Genomic DNA, 16,260 nt, shown 5'->3' on the forward strand with positions numbered 1-16,260 from the left:
AACGGAGGGGCAAAAGATGACAGATTTGTTTTAATAAATCGGCAAAGTTACTCACTCACCTTCCTTTTGTGCAGCTAAACGGCGGTGGAGACGTCGCCATGCTGGAGCTGACGGGACAGAACTTCACTCCAAATCTGCGGGTCTGGTTCGGAGACGTGGAGGCAGAAACCATGTACAGGTAAGCTTCCTAATACTCGCTCTTTAGACTCTTATTTTCCCCCTTATCTCACTTTTCATTCACTCTGTAATTTACAAGGGTACACGAAGGGCTCTTTCCATTTCTTAGCCCAAATAAGATGCGTTATCTGCACCAGACTAGCTTGATTTTCTCCCCCAGATTAGCATATAAATAGTCTCATCTGAGGATTTATTAGGGATCCTACAGTCACAGAAAGTGACGGGCTTTAAGTGTAATGAATCTGATGGAGATGTGAATAAGTTAGAATCGTAATTTGAATAAAAGGAAGCTTTCAAAATGCTCTCTGTCAGGCGTAATGCTAATAAGAGGAATCAAAGCTCATCTCAGCTTTGGCGGTTCAGCTGCTGATGAATCATGAGTCCATACGTCTTCATCCAGCCGACTACAGTGTGTTTTGTCCCCTTGTTACCTCAGCCGTCCCTATGTCAGGGACTTTTACAGACTGATTTTGTGTGTTTATCAGAACCACCCACTGAGCTGTGAGGCAGAGACAGCAAAGGACAGTCAGACCTCCCTGTCTGCACGACTGCACACCTCTGAGATCTTTTGGTTGTTCGCATAGATAACTTGTTGAGCATTTTTGCCTTTATTTGAGGGTGTAAGTACAGATAGAGACAGGAGATGCAGGGAGAGACTGAATGTCGTAGGCACAAGGCTACAGCCGTGCCGATATTCAGTATAACATCACGATCTCGAGTGTAATATTGCTTTTATAGGACAGTTACACAAACAGTAAATAGTAGTAAAAAGTAACAATCAACAACAGATTACTTTTCGCTCCACCAACTCAACTAGGTCCACAGCTACAATGAAACTAGACTTTTGTTGCCAAGCAACCCAAACATCCTCCTGCACTCTGTGTGTACAGGTCACCACAGATCAGCTGTTTTTATCATGTACATTTACCTGTTTGTTTTCATTTATCATCAATGAGTGAAATAAGAGTCTGCTGTGTGATTCAGAGGTACCAGCTTGATCAATGTAAACATACACGTCCTGCTGTAATGTTAATTAACAGCATTCACCTGGCTGAGGCGGAGTGATACACAGAGTGAAAAGTGCTGTTGTTCTCTATATCAGCACTCATGGAATGCTTCTTGTCCAATCAGATGACTTGGTCGGAACTAACTGTTGTATAATCTAATATAATATACAGTATGTGGTATCTATGTGGTATTTTATATACGGTATTTCTTTTATTAGACAATGTCTGCAATTTTTTAATATTTTTGAACCAGTCTGAAATGTAATAATTTCGTCTGGTATTACATTTTTTTGATTATGAAAACATAAATTAACTGGAATTTTTTTTTCAATTTAATTTCTAGACTATTTAAATATATCGCAATATCAGCCGAAACCGATATCAGAGACAGGTCTATATCGGGCCGATAATAGGGACAGATCTTTCAGTCGACTTGTATTATACTATTATCGCCTCTAAATTATATTTGTATTAAGAGCCTAAATCTTCCTTTGAGCTCCCTCTTTGTGTTGTTTCTGCCTCATGAATAGTTTGGTCGCTGTAAATAAGAGAACATTGTTTTCTGCATCATATGTTAAAATGTTTTCATATTGGCAAAACGTAACAGTCAATACCGATATTTTATATAGTTCTATATCTGCCTGATAATATCGGCTGATAGATATATCAGTCGACTCTTATTATACTATAATTACAAGAGCTTAAATCATCAGTTGACTTCCCTCTGTGTTGTTCCAGGTGTGCGGAGAGCATGCTGTGCGTGGTGCCCGACATCTCCGCCTTCCGCGAGGGCTGGCGCTGGGTGCGACAGCCCGTCCAGGTGCCCGTCACGCTGGTCAGGAACGACGGCATCATCTACTCCACCACGCTGACCTTCACCTACACGCCGGAGCCCGGGCCGCGGCCGCACTGCAGCGCCGCCGGCGCCATCCTGCGGGCCGGAAACTCCAGCCTGCTCAGCAACAGCAGCCAGGAGGCGGCGTCCGGCGTCTACGGCCCCAACAGCACCTCCAACGCGGGAGTCACGTCCTCGTCCTCCACCGCCGCAGCCGTGGTCTCCTAACGCACACCAGGGGGGGCCACAACACAATATGCCTTGAGAGCAAATGTACCACAAGGTATATGAAGACTATGGGAAATAATAAACAAAAACTCACTCTGAAGTGCTGCGTTTGGATTTTGGATACAAAGAAGCTGAAATTGGCGGGAGAACAGAGCGAACGCAGGGGAAATCTGAAGGAGGAGCGACATCACAACGTTGTCAACCAATGGGAATAAGCGAAAAAAGTGCTCCTTGCCATGCCCCCCTCTCCTGTGGTTACTTTAGGGACCTGCCTATCCAGTTCTGGTGTTGGAATGAGTGAAGTTCCTGCAGGCTCAGAGCACCAGCACCTTTCTACGGAAAAACCACAACAACAATACATCCAAAAAAAAAACGCGTGCAAAAAATTCCCTGGAAAGGAAAGTGTATTTTTTGCACCGCCCGAGCCCCTCCCTCTTTTTGTTTTGTAATTATTCCTTTTCTTTTGTGTCGTTCTGCCTTCGTTCCGGGTGTTCTGGATGTGTTGTTGTTGGAGGGAGCGCGAGGATGCAGAGGGACTCACAGAAAACGTGACGATAACATAGTTTTTATGGACCAAGGATCTTGTATAAGCTTTAGTAAAGGTACATTTTTCTCCATACCTTTTTTGTATTAAACATATAGTACACTTTTGTTACCAAATAGTTTCTATTCTTCCTCTGAGCTTGGGCTTTGTTTCCCCCCTTTTATGAGGTCCAAAATCCCAGCCTGTATGTTAATGCGACCCGTGTTTCGTTTTGATACTCTTTGCTTCTTCTGTTGGGAAAAAAAATCTGAAGTCTGGGTTGTTTATTTACAAAAGCGAAGTTTGTTTTTGTTAGTTTTTTTTAAAAATGGGGACTAACCTCAGAGGGCCTATGTTTTTATCATTGGTTTTTTATGAAGTCTTTAAAAAGAAAAGCTTTAAGCAACGCCTCTGCCTTGCCTGCAATACTCTATGTGCGCTATGTCTCCTTACACACATCAGTACATCTCACATGGAGCCATAGTTTGCAGAATACGTCAAATATAGACTTCCACGGTTACAAAACAAGTCATTAAATGTAATCAAAGATAGCCTTAGTACTGTATATTCTTACTGTGCACGCAGTCGGACCGGTCACATATCTACAGTCCTGTAACGTATCAGATAGCGTCGTGAAACCTAGCGAGGTGTCTTCCAGTGTGTGCTGTACGTCTGCTGGCATTTAACTCCAAAAAAAACAAAACAATTTGATGTGGCCTTACTGAGAACTTCAATTCCAACAAAAACACACTTCATGTTTTCTTATCTGCTGTTTACTCACCTTTGGAAGAACCTGTGCATAGCACAAAAACAAACGCCTCGCTTCTTATCTGCTGTTTTTTACCGCTGCGGCTCCACGCGAAGCAGCCTTCGGAAGGATTTATCCGCCTTCTCTTTTTTGTTGGTGTAAAAGTACAAATACGCCCAGTTTTTTATTCTCATGCGGTGCCCAGCGCCCTTTCCACTTTTGGTACAACGTCTCACGAGCGCTGTAAAAGCTCTTTTCAGCCTTCTTTTTTAAAAAACAAACAAAAAAAAAATCTCCTGTGGTTTTATTATCTTTGCAGAAACAAAAAAAAACAAAAGCGTGTGTACATCACTGTCCGAGTAGTTGCACTCATCCGAACCCATGACCGCTGCGTCTCCTGTAGGAGCATAAAGGCCTTTTAAATGTGTGCGAACATAACAGCAATATTGTACAGGTCATTTCATCGTCTTCGTCCGCCTGAGCACTAGATCACCAGCCAGCAAATCTGTACGCGTGTGTGCGTGTTTGTGTGTGCGTGTGTCATATGTAGTTGCTGTAATGGAATATTGAGTCAGACTCGCTCCATTTCAAAGTGTGCTCTCCAAAAAACGAAGGAAAACCTGGAGGTTTTTCCGTCTTCCACCGCGATCCAAACGTGCGATCATTTTTGGGACAAACATTCAAAGGCAATACGTGTGAATTTTAAAGTCTTACAGTGCAACTGTAAACACTTCCGGGAACACAAAAAGAACAACAACACTGTAACTTGAATGTCTGCTTAATGAAGTATTTCTTTCTTACCGACAAACCCTTGAAATAGGAACAAAAAAGGATTCGCTTGCACCCTTTCAAAATAAAAGTTACGCCCCCTCATCTCGCCACCACCCGTCAGTCATTGATGTTAAATGTTTTATATTGTAATATTGATATTTTTTAAATTATTGGTACAAAGTCTCCCCTTGTCTTATGTCAAAAGAAGAAAAAAAAAAGTGCATTATCGCCCGTGCTGCCTAGGTTGGCCTGGGAGTGTATTTTTTTAAGAATAGGCCACTTCCTGTCTATCCTGGAAACCGTGGAGGAAGTCGTCGGTGCTGCAGCGTCAGTGTAGCATCCCAAAAAAAACAAACAATAAATGCGCTTCTTCCTGAACCCTTTACTCTGCAGGATGGAGGTCACAAAATCTTAACTGTAGATTTCTAACGTGTTTCTTCTTCTATGTTTGCTAGCTCCAGTTTTTAACATAGCCTCTGCATTAGCATCACACACCCCCTCCCCTTTCCCTGCCTCCCCCCCCGCCCTCCCTGGAGCTCGGATATTTTTGGGTTTTTGTTTACATGTCGAGACGCCTCTTTAGGCCAAACCCTCCCTCCTCCCTCCTCCTTCCTCCGGCTTTCCTCTTCATCATCTCCTCACGCGAGTCTGAACAGAGCAGCTTTGTCACATTGGCTCAAACTAATAAAGGGGGTGATGCATGCGTTTAAAAAAAAAAAAAAAAAAGTGTGTCGCCTTGACAATCCGAGCTGGTTTACAGTTTATTTTTAGGGAGGATACAGAAAACTAAAAATGTTACATGACTTCTTTAAAAAAAAAACGCACGCTGTGTTAATTAACCTAGCATAAACGCTATCACATTAGCGATGCTAACCGGTTTCTTTCTCTTTGTGTGTCTGGTCATTTTTTGTTTTCCAAAAGCAGCTGTTTCTGTTTTGTGTTTGTTTTTTTTTTTATAATGAGCTCTGAACAATGTATGTATCCTCTAATATGCCAAATGTCTTTTTATAATGTAGTTTTCATGCACTGCTAAACAAAAACAGGGCAGAGTGAGAGGCAGCTTTAAACAAATTAAAAAAAAGGAGTGTGGAGCCCTTCTCTGTCGCACTCAGCCTTACTTCTCCTTAAGACTATTTTGGCTGTTTGCACTACAGAGCGCTAACCTTTCTCTTTTTTCTCTCACACATTTCATCCTCACTCTTTACCGCTCATGTTTCTGTTTGTACATTTGGAGCCCCCCCTTTCCCCTTCCTTTGTTTTTTGTTTTTAACACGCAGCCTGTTATGCTAGCTTTGCTACAGTCGGATCACTCTTTCTTTCCTCCTTCCTCTCCACGTCCTTTCACTCTCACTGTATCTGTGTATTATTCTAGTAAATGGTAAGCAGAGGTGTCATTGTGGTAGTTATACTCAGTGCTCAAAGGGTTGCTGATGGTAGAAACCTGTGCCGTTTGTAACATTTAGCAATAAAAAACAAAGGGGACGGTTTTTTTTAAATAACATAACGTTAGTTTTGTTTTTGTACATATTGCAGCTCCAGATCATGCTCAAAAATCTGTATGTCATTAAAAGAAGAAAAAAAGGAGAAAAAAACTTGCAATATTGGCATAAAAATGAGAAATAAAAAAGTGATATAAAATGTTACTTTGTGTTGTGTTTTTAATCGTCACGGGAAGCGTAAGTACAAATTAAAAACCTTCTTCCCTCCATCTCTCAGCGGCTGAAGTCCCAGCAGATTCCCCGTCTTCTTCCCGCCACTCGTCTGGGACTTGAGGTCCTCTGATCCACTTTTATTAAAGCTGTTAAAAGCTCTGAGATACTCTGCCGCGAGTCTTTGCAGACACAGTCTCACACATCTTTATATGTCTCTTTTCCAGACCTCAGCTGTGTCTGCACGTTACAATAAAACCCACGATATTACTCCCAGACCCACATTCACATGTAAAGAGTCTCTGGGATTACATTCAATCATTGTGTTCAGCAGGACTTCCTTCATAAGAGGCACATTAGCATGCAATGAAACAAAAGCACAAATTTATACAACAATATTGAAACAAGAAAACGTCGCTACATAAACGCTGCTGTGTGTTTAACTGCGTGGATCCGTGGAAATCAGGTGGGTGATGCCGGGAATTCACTCTTTGAAGAGAGGGAGGAGACAGGTGGAGAAAGTCTCACTAAATGATAAGGCCTCTCTCTGTCACACATCAACACACACAAGCAGAGTGGGTCAAGGCCGAGAGCAGCACTGTTTGCGCAGTGAAGGACTGTTTTGAAGCAGCCGAATACAGATAGTTGCAGCTGCTGCTGAAGATGGCAAATAAAAGCCTGTTTACGCCAATTCCTGTAAAAAAATAAAAAAATAACATACTTGTGATTTTTCATGTTTTTATTCATATTTTTTAAAATTTTGTTTGAGGATATTTTTTAAAAATGTTTTTATTCCATTAATTCCGTAAAGAAAGTCAAATATTTGAATTGTGGTTTCACATTTTGGTAAAACAGCTTATCTGCTCTCTCCCAGCTAGAGCCAGGGGTTGATTAGCTCAGCTTAGCATACACAAACACCCCTAGGTTGCTGTTGTTACAAATTTTATTTGAGTAAGGATTAAAAAAAAGATGTGGAAAATGTGAAGTTATGATCCTAAGAGGTTAGCAGCAGATAGCTAGCTGTTTTCTTCTTCCAATCTTGCTAATCGCCAAGCTAACTGCCTCCCAGCTCTGGCTAGCTAGCTCAACACACAGCCTTGATAGTGGTATCGTTTTTTTCACATTTATCATCCCTTTAAAAAAAAAAAGCAAAAAAGGGAACTAAGTGGAAAGTAGAAAAACTACATTTTATGAAACTAAAACCAGCACACGCTTTGGGCTAATATTGTATTCGCAGTTAAGGAGCTAAATTGGAAACATGCTAGCAGAGCTGAGTTTCAAACGTTCATCCTGACCTCACTGTTTAGCAGTTTTTGAAGAGCTTTTGTTGTTAGCATTTGAAGGACTTTTTGCCCATGTCAGCGCAAAAGTCAAACTCTGCTACACCCCTATGTAACTATTTTTACTAATTTCATTTGAGTAAGGATTAAAAAAGATATCAAGTAGTGACCCTAAGATGTTAGCAGCTGTTAGCTGGCTTTATTCTCCCTTTCTTGCTAATCGCTTGGCTAACTGCCTCCCAGTTCTAGCTAGCTATCTCAACACACAAACTTGATTATGGTATCAACTTTATTACCTAGTCCCCTTAAATAAAGCAAAAGAGGGAACCAACGGCTTCCTGTAAAGTAGGACAACTACATTCAAAAAACTAAAACCAGCGTGTGCTTTGGGCTAATATTGTTTTGATTTGTAGTTCAGTGGCTAAACACGTTGCTAGCAAAATGCTAGCAGATTCCAGTTTTCAAACTTCCATCCTCAAGGTCTGTTTAGAAGCTTTTCAAGAGCTTCTATTGATATCAGAACTTTAAGGACTTTAGGTCCATGTTAGCTTAAAAGTCAAACTATGCTAACGATCATTAGCTACAATAGAAAGCTCCACCTCTGCTAGAGGTGATATTTTTTGACAAAAGAAAGTCCGAAATAATCCAAACATATATATATATATATTGGTCTTTTTGCTTAAATAATCCTCAAGTATTTTTTGCTGTATGCACTTAGAGGGTTAACTAGAACACAGTATATTATAGGCAAAGTAATTGGTTCTCTGTTTCTTGGCTTTGTATGACCAGACATAAACCCTGGATGCAGCAAGCTTTGGGGACTTGATCTGCTGTGAGGGCACTCCTGCTCACTGTTGTACCCCTGTCATATCACACTCCAAGCAAAAGAAAGATAGCTGCTCCTAAACTAGTCAGTTCAGCACTGTGAGGGCTTTACCTTGTCTGCTCTCAGGCCAGATCTCTTGCACACACACAAACACTCGTATCCAGTTTAAGTCAGTTCGCTCCAGGCTGAAGCGCGGATGCCGGTGTAGGTGAAGCGTGTGCTGGCTCCGCTTGGCGGGGTATGACCATTCTGCTCATTGGTCTTTCCCCCTGCTCTCGACCTGCCCGCTTCCCCTTTAGCCGTTCCAGTTCCAGTTGACCTGCCTAAGCCGCCGCTTCCTCCGCCGCGCCTCCTCAAGCAGCTGCAGCAGGTGAACGTGGCCAGCATGCCCTGACGGAAGCGCTTGTTCATGAAGCAGTAAATGATGGGGTTGACGCAGGCTGAGGTGTAGGAGAGCAGGTGGATGAAGGAGATGGGCGCTCCGGTCAGGCGGTAGGCCGAGCGCCGGTCGAACGCCTGCCACGCGTTGACCACGAATATGGGCGTCCAGCACAGGAAGAAGAGGAAGACGATGACCAGGAGCATGCGGATCACGCGCTTCTTGGCCATCAGGTTTGCCGTAGAGTTGCTGCTGCAAGCTCGGCCCACCATGGGTTTGCTGCTGGAGTTCGTAAAGTTGCCTGAGATGCTTTTCTTTTTAGTCGGCTGAAGATAACAGCCGTCACTGTCACCGGGTTTGATGCTGCCAGTGCTGGATTGTCTGTCTGTCAAGAGAGAGGATGTGAAAAGAAAAGAGTGTGAGGGTGCTGTTTCATCAGCAGCAAGAGAAAATGCAGGCAGTGGCATGCTAGAGGCGAGGGCTGCAATTCATGCCTGATAAAGCTTAGTTTTCTGTGCCTCCATTCTTATCCAAATCGTGCGTTTACTGCTTTATTTTCATACCTCTGCTGGATTTCCTGCTGGATAGCTCAAACTTGATGCCACGGTAGAGCTCCAGGGAAATGAGTCCATAGGCCATCATCATGACGATCCCCGGGATTAGGAAGAGAAGCAACAACAGGGACACATACCTACAAGGCACAGATTTGGAGGGGTACATGGATGCATGAGCAATCACTGAAGCTAATTTAAATCAACCCAGCAGCCAAACTGTGTTGCTAATATAAGAAACATCTGCCCTTGAGTCAAGAATAATATCTACATGACGTGATTTATTGCCATGAACTGGAATCTATTAGTTAAGCTCTTTTGTCGGACAAAATCTGAAAAGATTTGAATTGTGTGCTTTTATTTTGAAGGGTCAGATATTTGAACGCTAGAAGATGTTGTGCCCCAAATGGCCGTCTCTCACCAGCTGTGAAAATCTATCAAGGGGCCGTACTGTATAAGTGAGAAGATACGACACTCTTTATTCTCAGCTCACCAGGACTGCTGGATGACGTCGTTGGGCCAAACAAGTCGGCACATGTGTCCGGTGCTGTTGTTCAGGCGGGTGAAGGGCTTGAGGGTGCTGGAAATGGGATAGGGCAGCATCAGGACGAAGGAGGCCACCCAGGTGGCGCTGATGACCTTGGTGGCGTGGGATTTGGTCTGCCACGTCCTCGAGGTCAGGGGGTTGCAAATAGCGCTGTAGCGCTCCAGAGAGATGGCCACCAGGTTGAAAGTGGAAACACTCACTGAGACACCTGCAGAGAGAAATCCAAAAATAGATCATAGATGATTTGTCAGTCTCTGATTGGCTGAGACCTGTGAAAAAGTGGTTAACAGTCCTTGACATTTTAGTAAAATATATTATACAAATTCTTGCCGAGAGTTAGATAAGAAGATTGAGAACACTTACTGTATTAATAGCTGTATGGTAAATTCTAAGCTACAGCCAGAAGACTGTTAGCTTAGCTTAGAATAAAGCCTGGGAACTTGGGGAAGCTAGCTTGGCTCTGTCCGAATGTAAAAAACTCTGACTCTTCTAACTCTCACTAAATATCAACTTCCATCTAGTTTGATTAAAGAAAACAAACATTTTAAAACCAACATGTTTACATGTCTTGGTTTAGCTAAGCTAACTAGCTGCTTGCTAGCTTAATTTAAACTGTACAAGTGTACAAGTACATGTGAGAGGTATCAATTTACTTGTCTAATTCTTGGTGATAAAGCTAGTTTGCATATTGTATCATGATGTTTGAGTTCATCCATAAAAATTATACTCATTCTACATGTTGTGGATGAGCTAAGCTAACCTGCTTCTTGCTAGCTAATATTTACCGTACGCACATGAGAGTGGTATCCATTTCTTCTTCTTACTCTTGGCAAGAATGCATGTTTTATGCTGACTTCTGTGTCACTGCATAAAGCAGAGAAATAGTTTGGCACATAATTCTCATTTAGAGAACGTAAGACAAGTTACAACAAGTAAGCTTAGCCTAGTATAAGACTGGAAAATTGGGGCAAACAAAATGCCTGTCTCTACTGAGTTAAAAATACGCTAACTACCATTTCTAACACTCACTATCAAGTTACATCTAGTTTGAAAAAAACCCCCATCATGTCTTGGTTTAGCCAAGCTAACTAGGTGCTTGCTAGCTTATTTTCTTTCTGTACAAAAATGTAAGTGGTAACAATCTACTCGTCTAATTCTTGGCAAGAAAGCTAGTTTGCATGTTTTATTGTGATGTTTGATACTTGTTGATGATGCGGTGGTTTAGCTAAGCTAACCGGCTGCTGCCTGGCTTAATAGTTACTGTACACACATGAGAGTTGTATCTATTTCTTCTTCTCACTCCAAGAAGAAAGTTAGCTTAGCTTAGCATAAAGACTGGAAAATTGGGAGAAACAAAAAGCCTGCCTCTGTGAAAAGTAAAAAAAATACACTTGCTACCACTTCTAACGCTCACAGAAGTTCTTGTTCTTGATCTTGATCTTGTTTGACAAGTATAAATTCCAAAGGCTAGCTTGTTTTTTTAACTAAGCGAAACAGTTCATGTGCAGTGGTGAATTGTACGTCATTGCATTCAAACATGAAATACTCTGGCACATCACCTCTGTTTGACAAAAGTTATATGAAAAGATTAATACCACTCTCATGTCTGTTTAATAGACATGAAGGTACAGCTAGCGATTAATTAGCTTAGCTTAACCACTTCTTTAAACCAAATTAGACGGTTTTACCCTTAGGCGTAAACAAACTAAATGGCCTGTTTTAACTATTGAGCTTCAAGGCGCAGCTAGATGCATTTTTGGCGATGCTAGCTGTTAGCACAATTCCAGTCTAAATGCTAAGCTAAGCTAGCTGGCTCCTGGATAACGCTGTATATTGAATGGAAAGACATGAAAGTTCTATTTTCCTCTCAAGGTTTCATCAATATGGAGGACAAAGTATAAATAATATTAATGTTAGTATTTAGCTAAATGTATCTTTTCATTTAATTAGGTCGTGTTCCCCTCCACCTTTCTCCTCCGCCGTGGGCTTTGTCACCCTCAGACTAGTCAGCATCCTCACAACATGTCACTGTGTGTACTGCTCTGCCTGTGATGCTGTGGCCCATTAATGTTTCGTCGCATTAAATTTAACTGCTGAGCAGCGACAGACACATCCTGCGCTGCCCGTTACACACTCTGTAACAATAACAAGCAGAGCTATAAATACGTTCGAATGATTACAGAGTGCAATCCGAGAGGAACGACACATAAACAGATAAACACACGGACAAATGAGCTAATAATCCGGGACGACAGCGCTCTGATCTCACCGAACGGTTAAATGGAGAAACAGGAAGTGCGGGATACAATGAAAATCAGATTTCCTGGCGGAGTTGTAATTGGATGAAAAATGACATATTGGTGAAGGTGGATCATCTGTATGAATACACATTATTACAAAGCTCCCAGCAGAAAGAAAGCTTGGAAACAATTACACTGGACATTGACAGCTCACAATTAACTTTTGAAGCAGGTCAGGTATTGCTGTTTATTTTTATTGCTGTTATCAGTGACGAGCTTTTCGAGCATTTTCAGCTAAAGAGGATAAACTCAGGAGTCGGTGGGGACCAAAATGAGAGCAAAAACAAAGCGGCGGCCCGCCACAGCAGACTTATTGCCGCCGCTGCTTCAGATTTCTATAACGTGTCCCGAAGTTCGCAATTAAACGACTTTGCGGAGATTTTCGCTCCAAATGAACGGTTGTTCGCCCGCTCACCTCGTTGAGGAAGAGTCACAGCATGTCAATCACACGGGAAGTCGTGGCAACCAAATAAACAACAGCGGAACCAGTTTACGCCTCACACAGTGCGACATCGGACGATCTCTGTCCACACACAATCATATGCAGTTCTGTTGTACAATGTTAACCATCCTATTGTGCATCTCCCTATGTCCCGATTGTAAATGCATTGATTGTAGCTGTTTATAAAGCTTATAAAAAGTGCAGATGTCATTCAGTAACGATCAATCTTTTTGATCGCTACGTCATTGATAACGTCCCTCGTGTACACGCGGCTCACGTGCTGCGAGAGCTGAATTGTGAGAGAAAATATTTAACTCTACTTGTAGCTTCATTAAACAGACTAACAGACAGAAAGAGGGGGGCGGGGCCAGCAGCGGTGCAGAGAGCAGAGGTGCAGGTGTGTTGGAGTGAAGCAAAGCAAAAAGATCAGATGAAAGTAGATTGTGAAATAAAACTGAATAAGGCGAAGAAACAAGATCCATCTAGAAAGAGGGTAAGCCAGAGTGAGTAAGTCTACATGTGATGTGATTCACCCCCTCGCCCGCCCGCTGAAAATAGTCCTCACAGGAAACACTGTGATTTCTACATTTCAAGCAAGCTTCAACAAGTTGCCACTAAAGGGTGGCAGAGACGTGTTTTGTTTTGTTTTTCGCAGATTGCCTTGGGAGGATTTTTAACGTATAAAATGTAATTTGCAGAAAAAACATATCAGACACCATTTATTTTTTCGAGCAGAGCATTTTATATATCTTACAACATGACTTGGGCTGGACTTTAAGTGGTGTCATCCTTCTTTCCTTAACGGTCATATGTATCACTCACTTTCACTTGCTTTGCAAAATGTAAACAAGGGTAGTTTATCGCTTTTGTCTGACACCTACCCCCCCGCCAGCAGTTTTATGCATTAAAAATAACTACATAAAAATAATCAATCTTGTTGCTGATGGTCTGGTTTGCATTTGGAGGTCATATAGAGACATTTCAGTCTGTTTCATAACCAGTGAAAAAATCCTCACAGGAGCTTTAAGTTGCACTTTTGAGCGAATTTTTATACACTGCATTTGCATTTTTCTGCACAATGACGCTTAAACATGTAAATGAAAAACACGTTTTTGATTGTAGCGACACTTTAAAGTTGTGTAAACTTAATGGCCCCAAATTGATTGGAGAGAAGTATTGATTGAATTGATTTGACTCTGCATACAAACCTTGTATTCATTTACGAATGAGCAGGAAACAACAGCCCATGGGTTGCACACAAAAATATGATTATAGAAGCGTGAAAAACTGAATTTCTTCTACGCTTTCTGTCAACACATTTCCTTTGACCGGAGCCGTACTTATTTTTAGCTCGGGCTCATTAAGCCACAGGAGCGCTTGAATATTCAGGGGGAAAAAGGACTCTTGCGCTCAACGCGGCCTGAGATTACATCAGTTATCCTCTTTCCAACTCATAATCCGATAAAAAAAACACTTTTAGCTGAGTTGAGTTTTTATGCATTAGGCATGACATCGGTCTCTGGAGATGCAGAAATGGGGCTGAATTCAAAGAACATAAAACATCAGTGCCACATTTTTACATATTCATATCAAACTTGGATGCAAAATTAGAGGATTTATGGCTAATTGTGTGTCTGCAATGGTTGTACTTTGCTGTCCTTAAGGTAAAAAGAGTCTGCGTTAGGTTCAGTGGGTATTGCTATTATATTTTTATGAACAAAATGGCAAAATTTGGGGTATTTAAAGGCAGATGTAAGCCCAATATACCTCAATATAACCACAAAATGCCCAATCTATACTCACCCATGATGTACATGACCAGCTTGCATACCCCAGCGCCGAAAACGAAGTCCCTCATGAGGTTAGGGATGAAGGTGAAAGGGAGGCAGACCAAGGACACCATCAGGTCACTGACGGACAGGGACAGCAGGAACAGGTTGGTGACTGTCCTCATGCGCCTGTTCCTCACCAGTACGCCGATGATGAGGCTGTTGCCCAGGACGCTGAGGAGGAAGATGAGGCTGTAGAGGACGATCCGCACCGTCTGGTTGATATCTAAGAGGAAGGAGTGTGAATGGGGATACATGTGGGGGGAAAAATCCTATAAAATACAGTATTTGATCTTTTATGTTGTCACCACAATAAAAGCCTTATGATTCTCTTTGATTTTATCCAGAAAAATGTACAAGATTTGTGCCATTTATTGTATCTATCCTGTGGCTATAGAATTGCGTAAGAGCAGTTTTATTCACTTGACATTGGCAGACTTAGTGTGCAGTGACAACATATGTGTCACTGCTAACATAACACACTGCATTAGCTCTCTGGAGGACTTGAGCCATGTGCGTAATGCGCACTGACGCAAAAACAAATGCCCAAAGCAGCCGATATTTTTGCTCAAACTGGAGACAAATGGTTTGATTTGGGGCACAGTTACCATCTAATCCCGGGATAAAATTATTGTAATCGGACAGGAGGTTTAACAGCGTTTGATAATGGTGCATAAAGATAAGTTCACTGTACCTTTCGGTTCTGGTGAGGGCTCCTGCTCGCTCTCACACTCCGACAGATTCTTGATCCCCAAATTACATAAAATCTTGTTCAGATCAGTTGAATTAAAGAAGTCGGGTGGTGTGAACGTCTCCATTTCGCGCTCTCTTCCTAAATCCTCAAGTGAAATCAGTCATATGAGCAGAATTCGTCATCATACTCCACATAAAGGACGGGAAGATCAAATCAAAACTGTAAAGTTCGTGTTCTTTAGAAGTTGCCGTGTGCTCTCGATGATGTGCTCTGCGCTCTTGTAGTGCTCAGCATTTCTACCGACAACATGTGAACGGGTTGCATTCTTGAGTGGTCTGCCCACACACACACACACACACACACACACACACCCACCGAACACACACACCCTTTTGAAAAACACCCAATCGTGAATGCTGGCAGTGATGCAAGTGCTGCATGGTGTCAGGGCATGCTTTTATAATTATTCTTATTATTTTGTAATATTTCAAATATGTGTTACTCACAAAAGAGGAAAACATTAAAGGTGGACAACTGAAATCAAGGTGCATAACTTAGTTTAGGCTGCGCAACTGACATTATGGTGCATAACCGACTTTAAGGTTCATAACTGACATTAAATTGCAAAACTGACATGAAGGTTCATAAATGACATGAAGGTGCATAAATGACATTAAGGTGCATAACTGACATGAAGGTGCATAAATTACATTAAGGTGCATAAATGACATGAAGGTGCATAACTGACATTATGGTGCATAAATGACATTAAGGTGCATAACTGACATTAAGGTGCATAACTGACATGAAGGTGCATAAATGGCATTAAGGTGCATAACTGACATGAAGGTACATAACTGACATGAAGGTGCATAAATGACATGAAGGTGCATAAATGACATTAAGATGCATAAACGACATTAAGGTGCATAACTGACATGAAGGTGCATAAATGACATGAAGGTGCATAACTGACATGAAGGTGCATAAATAACATTAAGGTGCATAACTGACATGAAGGTGCATACATGACATTAAGGTGTATAACTGACATGAAGGTGCATAAATGACATTATGGTGCATAAATGACATTAAGGTGCATAACTGACATGAAGGTGCATAAATGACATTAAGGTGCATGAATACCATTATGGTGCATAACTGACATTATGGTGCATAATTGACATTAAGGTACATAAATGACATGAAGGTGCATTGATGACATGAAGGTGCATAAATGACATGAAGGTGCATAACTGACATGAAGGTGCATAAATGACATTAAGGTGCATAAATGACATGAAGGTGCATAAATGACATTAAGGTGTATAACTGACATGAAGGTGCATAAGTGACATTAAGGTGCATAAATGACATGAAGGTGCATAAATGACATTTAGGTGTATAACTGACATGAAGGTGCATAAATGACATGAAGGTGTATAACTGACATGAAGGTGCATAAATTACATTA

At 41.7% G+C, this 16,260-nt stretch overlaps 2 protein-coding genes across 3 annotated transcripts in view; one reads left to right on the forward strand and one right to left on the reverse strand.

The window, feature by feature from the left end:
* rbpjb (recombination signal binding protein for immunoglobulin kappa J region b) overlaps positions 1 to 5,915 on the forward strand; it is a 49,335-nt gene extending 43,420 nt beyond the window's left edge. The window contains exons 10-11 of the mRNA XM_069671805.1: positions 75 to 178; positions 1,923 to 5,915. Coding sequence (XP_069527906.1) covers positions 75 to 178; positions 1,923 to 2,247 — 429 coding nt within the window. The 3' untranslated portion in view covers positions 2,248 to 5,915. The remainder of the gene's footprint in view (positions 1 to 74; positions 179 to 1,922) is intronic.
* cckar (cholecystokinin A receptor) lies at positions 5,846 to 15,064 on the reverse strand. Of its 2 annotated transcripts, XR_011308752.1 has the most exons (6): positions 14,787 to 15,064; positions 14,067 to 14,318; positions 9,468 to 9,729; positions 8,987 to 9,114; positions 8,156 to 8,808; positions 5,846 to 6,632 (listed from the first exon to the last, which is right to left on the reverse strand). XR_011308752.1 is itself a non-coding variant. In XM_069671804.1 (5 exons), exons 1-5 carry the CDS (start codon positions 14,908 to 14,910, stop codon positions 8,210 to 8,212), a joined length of 1,365 nt encoding a protein of 454 aa, XP_069527905.1. In that variant the 5' UTR covers positions 14,911 to 15,064; the 3' UTR covers positions 5,846 to 8,209. The 2 variants fall into 2 exon arrangements, 1 of the variants encoding a protein (XP_069527905.1); XM_069671804.1 differs by having other exon boundaries at positions 5,846 to 8,808.
* Between the last annotated feature and the right edge of the window lie 1,196 nt (positions 15,065 to 16,260).

The sequence above is a fragment of the Semicossyphus pulcher genome, unplaced genomic scaffold, assembly GCF_022749685.1.
Source record: "Semicossyphus pulcher isolate SPU_LCO1_2020_fin unplaced genomic scaffold, fSemPul1.0.p SCAF_21, whole genome shotgun sequence".
NCBI lineage: Eukaryota > Metazoa > Chordata > Actinopteri > Labriformes > Labridae > Semicossyphus > Semicossyphus pulcher.